Source organism: Limulus polyphemus, unplaced genomic scaffold, assembly GCF_000517525.1.
Source record: "Limulus polyphemus unplaced genomic scaffold, Limulus_polyphemus-2.1.2 Scaffold568, whole genome shotgun sequence".
In the NCBI taxonomy this organism is placed as follows: Eukaryota; Metazoa; Arthropoda; class Merostomata; order Xiphosura; family Limulidae; genus Limulus; species Limulus polyphemus.
This window is the reverse complement of record NW_013666178.1, coordinates 490,590-499,218: the sequence shown is the minus strand read 5'-3', so window position 1 is coordinate 499,218 and position 8,629 is coordinate 490,590. Positions and strand designations below refer to the sequence as shown.

General features: G+C 34.9%; 1 protein-coding gene across 1 annotated transcript in view; it reads right to left on the bottom strand.

Moving 5' to 3' along the window:
• Window positions 1-8,629, bottom strand: part of LOC106459152 (L-carnitine dehydrogenase-like) — a 63,778-nt gene that overhangs the window by 14,956 nt on the left and 40,193 nt on the right. Inside the window, exon 7 of the mRNA XM_013918746.2 lies at window positions 7,946-8,042. Within this exon, the coding sequence (XP_013774200.1) occupies window positions 7,946-8,042 (97 nt within the window). The remainder of the gene's footprint in view (window positions 1-7,945; window positions 8,043-8,629) is intronic.

Genomic DNA, 8,629 nt, shown 5'->3' with positions numbered 1-8,629 from the left:
ACTACGTAGTAGGTAGGTAAGTAAGGTAGGTAGGTAGTACGTACTATACTACTACTAGGTGGTGGGTAGTAGTTAGTAGTAGTTATAGTATATATATATATATATATATATATATATATATATATATATACTTCTGATTGGATCCCAGCCTGTAGCCATGGTGATGCGTTTTGCACCACTGGAATCACGATGATAAAGTAAGCAACACCAAAGTGGACAAACTTTCTCCTCCACCTGAAGAAGTCCAAAAGACAACACTCCAGGCTCAAAATGATGGGATCGCGTATGCCATACTCAACCAAAGGAACAGAACTCATCCAGTCTGGAATTATAAACCTTCATCCTCACTTCCAACCAAGTGGGCAAGGATTATTCTACTTGCCCCTGGAACTAGGATGGGATCACATCGCATTCTGAATCATGAGGAGATAGTGGACCTCCTTCCATGTACAATACACCAACTGGATAGCTTTGTGACAAATCGGAACTTGAATTATGAGTAGGCTCCTGTGGAGGCTGGTGCCACTCCTACTGACATCTAAGATAAACATCCAGGGATCTGAGTAGGAGGGCCCCCAACTTTGCAATCTTCTCCAAGAGTGGGGGAACACACTCAAACACTCTAGAGGAAAAGTCTCTGTCTGCCACCCCAGCAACTGGAAACTGGGGTGGTAAGAACTCTAGCTGAGTCTAGTAGAGTCTGGAGGAATAATACGCATTGGTGAGTTCTGAGGAACAGTGTTCTGGAAATTGTGTAATAGGTGAACCAAGTTCTTTACATTTTTGAAAGCAAATCAACCCTGATATATTCAACCAAAAAATAGTGGTCATGGATGCCTTACATAAAACCACTGTAAGCAAAGCAAAACCCTTCTCAAATACCCAAATCATAAAATAGGATATGGTAGATACTTTAGGATGAAAAGGGTTAAAACTCCTTTTAATACATCACTGACAATAAGTAAGCCATTTCTGTTGATAAAAGGCTGTGGTTGGCCTACAGAAAGATTTAGTTAAATACAGAAAAACTGTAGAAGTTAAACCCTTATGTTGGACAAAGAACTGCATAACTTCCAAGCATGAAGTTTGAGTTTCCAAACATCTGGGTAGAGAATGTCTGATCAAGGTTGTCTCAGAGACTGCCAATGTGGAAGAGGTAGATATTGCAGATACTGAAGAAGCAGAAACCATGACTGAGCTGGCCAATATGGTGCAACAAAGATAACTCTACAAGGAGTGAAGCAAACCATAGGCAGAACCCCGAACAATAGCTGAATCGGGGGAAGAGCATACAGATGTAAACTTGTGTTAGTCCTGATGGAACGCATCTACTGCCAATGCTTAAGGATGAGGTATTGGAGACCAAGACTGAGAGCAAATCCACTGAAAAACCTCATGATGTAGCATCCATTCCATTGGAAGAATCTGATTGGATTGAGACAAGTGATCTGCAGTTAAATTCATCATTCCTGAAACATGACATGCTAAAAGCCTGATACAATGGGAATGAGCCCCATAGACATGATTCAAGGTATGAAAACAAGGTTGAGAATGTGTGCCTCCTTGAAGAGAAATCTGGGATACCACCATGGAATTGATGGAATGTATCATGACAATTTCTCCCTTCCAGAGAGACAGACCTTGAACCATTACCCGGTGTACTGCAAGGAGTTCGAGCATGTTGATATGGAGGGTAGACTTGTCTTCTGCCCAAATACCCTAGAACTTTTGACCTTGAAGATAAGTTCCCCATCTCTGAAGAGATGCGACTGTGAACAGATGGATCTCGGGAAGAGGTGGTGGAATGGGTACCCTAAAAGTAGTATTGAAATGAGATGAGTATTGAAAAGTACACCCAGATGGATGAGATATTGTGTCAGTGACAGAACAGATTTCTCCAGTCGGATAAGGAAGTCCACTTTTGTGGCTTCTGAAAGTGTTGTTCTGGTAATTGATGGGATGTTGCCAGAAGAAGCCAATCATTCATATAAAGATGTGTGTACAGGTCCAAAGAATGCAGATGATGAGAAAAAGATCAAACAACTCTGAAGAAGATATAAGGTGCTGATGCAAGACTAAAGGTCCAGCCCTGAACTGCAGAACCTGACCTTTGTGCATAAATCTGAGAAACCTCCTGAAAGACTCTGCTATGGGAATATGCATATAAGCATCAGTAACATCAAACTTAAGTCATCCAGAGCCATGGCGCAAATTGCCATCATAGATTGAGAAAGGATTCCATAGTAAAGGAAGGAGAACCTAAAAATTGATTGAGTTGAGACAGATCAATGATTGGCTGCTAATCTCCTGTCTTCTTAGCTACAACAAATAAATGAGAATAAAATCTCAAAAGAACTAGTTCAATCCTCTCTACTGTCCTTTTGACAAACAACTCGCTTATAGCCTGGAAACAAAGCTCCACTTATCATGAATATATTAGAGGTGAAAAGGCAACAGGTTGTGCAGATAAAGGTGGAGATGATGTAAATTGAATGACCAGCTGTGAATCCAGAACATGGAATACCCATGGATCCCTAGTGAAAAAAATTCTATATGTCTTGAAAGTGACATAAACATGCTCCCACTGTTCCTATACCCATGGGAAGAAGACAATAAATAAACACCTTTTAACAAAGAATCTCTACCCAATAAAATTCAACAACAAACAAGCCAGGAAACCAGAGAAAGAATTGAAGAAATCAATCTGACTGAGATAGACGTCAGTAAAATCCCCAACTCGTCCTCAACTTGGTAAGGGGAATATTGATAGGCTTCCAACAAAAGTGGGACTGAAGATAACCTCTGTACAGTTGTGAGAGTAATATGAATCCTAAAAACTGTGATCTGTTTAAAGTGATCACAGGTTCCAATCAATACCCTCCCCAGGTCCAAAAGGGTGTCCATTTGTTGAAAATCTAAATGTATCTCCTCTTCCCAAGCCAAGACATGCTGTTCCGATTAATGTGGGGACAAGGCATAGTTATCCCATCACATAACTGAGTGGCAAATCTCCCAGCATGAACAGCAATATCAAGAGGAGGAGGAAGACAAAGTAGTCACTTATTGTACTTTCTGCCAACATGGAAGGGGTAGAGTCATGTGTAATAGGAGAGTCACCCAAAACCTCACCAACTCAAGTAACCAACTGAAGAAAAAGGGGCTGGATGTGGCTGATCAAAATGATCCTCTGTTGAGGCCACACTAGTAAAAGAAGGAGCCGGAAAAAGCGAGTCTAAGTTCTCCCCATCTGGTCTGGGTCCTTTGCAAAAGCTGCCTCAGAACCCCCCCCAGAGACACACCCCCCAGTCTGCATATATGTGTCCATCTCATAATTGATCATACCATGGACAGACTCGACTAAGAATGACCCTTCCCCTGGCCATTGACAAACACCAAGTAACAGAGGTGGAAGAGGTCTCAATAGCTTCCATAGTAGAAACATTAACTTGGGAATTCATACCTGTTGATACATTTTTATTTATTATTTTTATTATTATTAAGATCATTTATAAATACACAAAAATATAACAGTAATAATGCAAACCACGTCAACGTCGCAACATAAATTGTGAATAATCACAGCACTCCTGTTTATAGAAACCCATGCCAAATGCTTTGTCGAGAAAAAGTGATTACATTATCTGAATGAGGTGTTTATATACAGTACCTAGAAAGAGGGTGCATTGAAGTTGTTGGAAAATTTTGCAAATTAGAATTTGCCAGGGGCATTCGAGTGGGGCTTAGATGGGGGAAAGAATGGAAACACTGAAGATCGAGAAATAGCTATAGTGTCAGGAGAGGTAAGTATGTTTCGTAACTTATGTTACATATAGTTAAATTACATAAAATAAAGAATAATAATAGTACTAATAAACATTTTTCATGAAATATGCTCATGAGTGGCCCATGTGGTCCATAATTCAATAGAGTAACATAAGTTACACGTTAGCTGAGTGATTTACAGATTATGTGGCAAGATTATTAGTTAGATTTGGTTCAAAAGGGGATAAAACAATAAAATCAAGTATAAATAGATGTATACTGTTATAAGCTTTAACCTTATTGCCATGGACATCCTTTATTGTTCATGTCATGAGGTTTCTGTGAATTACATTCAAAACTGAATTAAACTACTTTTTTTTATGTTATACTAATTAGCACAGAATAACATTGTACCTAATAATCCATATTTTAATAGTATATAAATTTTAAGTTCTTAATTCTATAAGACAATATTTAAAAATATCCTGCATTTCCCCTAGTGTGAGAAATGTGACATTTTTTCTCTTGGCATCCCCTCTTCTCCATTTTATTCACCACCCCTCCAATAAGTACGAAATTTAACGTAAATTACTCATTATAAAATCATCATTGATCAGACAAACCATAATTTTCTAGCCTTCAATCTTGTTTGGTTACATAGCCATTTAATAGAAAATCAGACCCCTCTTACCACACTCACCTGTCACATCCTCTCTTTCAGGATTTGTTAATAGTTTTTTCTTACTCTTAATACTATAATATGCATTGCTACCATTAGTATAAAAGTAGGGTTAAGTGTCATTGACAGTTAACAGCAAAAAAAAAAAAAGACCTGGATAAGTACTTTAATTCTCGTTTTTCATGTTTATTCTTCATTTATTATTATAAAAGTAACTAAAATGTAAAAATATGGATCTTTTAGGTTAGATTAGGTAAAATGAATAATAATAATAGAAATTTTTGAGAAGGTGCACATGGAGTAGCGTGTGGGTTATGTAATTCAATATTGAGTGATTTACAACTTATAATGGCATGAATAGCAGTGATTAGACATGGTACAAAAGGCAAGAAAACAAAAAAAATATAAGTATAAATAGATGTATACTGTTACGAGTTTAAAGCAACTTAGTATAAACGAATGTAGTTTTATGTTACAATCTGAAGTCATTCTAGAAAGAAAACAGTTTTAGATTTATTTATTTTTTTGGTGGTTACAAGGTTGGTCAATTTGACCAACCTTGTATAGAGTTAGGGTAAAAAAAAATAACAGATAAAATATAAATTTTTACTAAATACAAACATTTGAAATGTATTTAATAGGTTTTAGAAATTACACAAATGAAATTTGAGATTTTTGAGATGAAAAAAAATCACTTTGCAAGTGGACTAGTAAAAAAATACTTGATATTCATGAACAAACCTTTTTTAGTTTATTAAAAATACGATTTTTTGTATGTGCAAGACTTAAAATGTTTACTGAAAGTCTTCAAAATTTTGTGAAGATATACATACTATATTAAAAGTTAGTAGTATCAAAACTATAAAGACTTTAAATGAGTACAAAGATATCATGTGGTCGGTCAAATCGACCAAACCTGTGTTGAGAGAGTTAAGCTACTTAGGATAAAGAATTGTGGTTTTCTGTTGAAATTTGCAATCATTTCAGAAAGAAGAAAAGTGGTAATTTAGAATTATTTCCTAATTTGTTTTTTTATGGTGGTTATGAAGTCAATCAAATCAACCAACCCTGAGTTATAGTATAGAAACTAATAGATAAAATATAGTTGTTGAGAAAACAAAACAAAAACATTTGATATTTGCTTAGGTTTTAGGGATTATGTAAATGAAATTTAAAAATTTCAGATGAAGAAAAGTATTTTTAATCTTAGCATAAAAACCATTTTGCACTCAGAGCAGTCAACACTCTTACACTAAATAATTAAGAACAAAGTTTTAGTAAAAATACTTAATTAAAAATTCTGATTTTTTTATCTATGAAAGAATTTTTAAATTTACTGAAAGCTTGCCAAATTTCATGAAGATACATTAAGTATTTTAAGAGGTATAGTAGGAATACCACCATGGTTACATGGTGGTTACAAGGTCATGTAAAATACAGGTGTCTGTTGTGACAGGGCTAAACAACTTTATTATCAATGTATATCAGTAAAATTATCACAATGTAGTTTATAATTCATATTTTAATACTATACAAGTTTTAATTGCTTAATTTCAAGATGAAATATTTAAGTAAATTCTCAGTCTTCACTTGTCAGTATCATATGACAGTTCTTTACTCTGAAATGCTGATTTTAGATTTCCATTCCACCCCTTTAAGATTTTCTCAATTGCCAGAGAAGTATACATTTAAACATCAGATATCTTTAAGCATTCTTGGTCATGCTCTATCTGCTGCTGGTACATCTTGACAATAGCCTTACTGCATAGTTTCCATTGCAAAAGGCTTCCTTGTAAACTGTTGTGTCCAAAGCACAACACTGTATGCTTTCCAAAATCCATCTAATTTTCCCAGCTCCCATTTCAATAGACTGGTATATATTCATATGGAATAGAATAAATGCCCATTCCATTCTTAAGCTGCTTGATGGATGAACAGGAGGTATGACTGGAAACCTTATATTGATGAACCCATACTCTGTTTCATTTCCATACAATACTAGTACTTCTGTGTGGTTCCAGAACACTTAAGTACTAGTAAGTAGAGTTCACTTTACACAAACCTTGCATACATTCTCATGATCCCTAAATTGCCCCTGGCATGGTATCTAGTGATGATCATGAATCCCTTTGAAAAGATTTTTAACAGGCTGTGTGACACTTTTTGAAAATTCTTCACCCACTGACCTGTAAAAAACAGTTAACAAGGTACACACATGTTTCATCTAGTGTCAATGTGTACTGCTATTTTTCCCTTGCTAAGTACTGTTCACAAAGTTTTCTACAGATGGTCTTCCTCTCCTGGGTACATCATCAAAGAACTTGTGAACAAGATTTCTGTCACTTTTCAAAAAAAGAGATCCTTTTTGTTTATGCTTCATACTGTTGCCTGGGGCATGACAGCTTTTCACATTGACCTTTATGTTCATGAATTCTCATGTTACAAGATGCCATATTCTGTTAACCAAGGTAAGATATAATTTGTTGTATTTCTCTTTTTAAATCATCCTGTGCCTAAAGTTGATCCAAATTCCTTTGCTTTCCTATGCCATTAAGTACAAGGGATATCCCTATCTTGGAAATTTTAAATTCCAAATCTAAACATATCTTTATAATATAAATTCATTAATTTTTTTCATCAGAAAGAGCTATCACATACCCTTCACAATGCATTTTTAGTGGCATCACACTAGCTACAAAATTCAATGTTAAAACATAGTTTTGATACATGTTATTCCAATGTGAATTAATATCACATGACTTGCTGACTTGCATATTCAAAACAGTTTTAATATAATGTATTGAACTTACTGTAATTACACATTATTTTAATACAGTAAAATAAATCTTTCCTTCAGCTTCCAACAAATGTGTTGTAATATACAGAAATCATCAGGAAATTGGATGACTAGTCCAAATAGGGTAAGAGCAATTAAAACTGTCAATAAATATCTGTATAAGAGAAAGTCACAAAAACTGAAAATAATTCATCAGGTACTGATTGCTTCATATCTTACATGGCATACAGGCCTTTTATTTTATTAAAAGTTACAGTTTTTACAGCAAGGCTTTTATTTTATTAAAAGTTACAGTTTTTACAGCAAGGAAGATTTGTTTGTAGAACAAGTATGGTGTTTTGATCATTCTCAAGTATATCAATAGTAAAATAAATCTCACTTAAGCAAAATATTTCACAAGTAGCAACAGATAAATGTTATAAAATCAATGTGGAAGGTACAATATTAACTGATGGTTAAACTTGTAAAGCAGCTGCATAAGTAAAAAAAAAAAACCACAAGATAGAGGTTATTGCTATGTGCTTGACTGTTTCCTAGGATACCATAGCTTTGACCTTTCTTTAACTGCAAAAGCACATTGGATTGAAACAGTAATATGGCTGTTCTTATACATTTGTGATGATACAAGTTAGACAGCTGTAACTTGTAATAAAATAAAATAATACTTAATCAGTAAGTAAACTCAAATTGAAACTATTAATACGTACTTTTTGTCAAGGTCTCATTGCTGGTTTTTGAACTGAGAGTTACTTCAACTTCTGGAACATAATAGACAGGAAACAAAAATCTAACCCCAATACATCTCTGTAACATGCAGAAAGAATATTAAGAAACAATAAATTCTCAAAAGTGAACTAAAAAGACAAAAAAGCAATTTCTAGATCTGAAATTTGACATCAATATTACCATATATTAATATCACATAAGAAAAGTCAACATTTTCCTACACTGAAAATATATTCCTGATAGGTACTTACCTCCTCTCAAAAATAGTTTTTCTCAATTAGTACTGCCCTCTATCAGAACAAATTTTCAACGCTCGCCACTAGCCTTCCACCTCCCACTTCTGCATATCCACATGGAAATGACTATGAAGCAGGTCTCCACCAATGGGAGCGCGACACAACACCTATCGTAACCAGTGCCCTCTTCACACTTGCACTTCTTAATTATTTTGAGATCGGTCAGAAGACCCACATCATATATCATTGGAAGTGGGGAGGACAGGCTGGAAATGTGAGAGGAAGTAAGTAACTATCAGGAATACATTTTGAGTTGTAGGAAAATGCTAACTTCCAATGGCCTGTCTTGGCTGTGTTTTAGTGGACTAATATTTTGTAAAAATACAGTGACATTTCAATTATTATACATTATATATGTATATACATTAA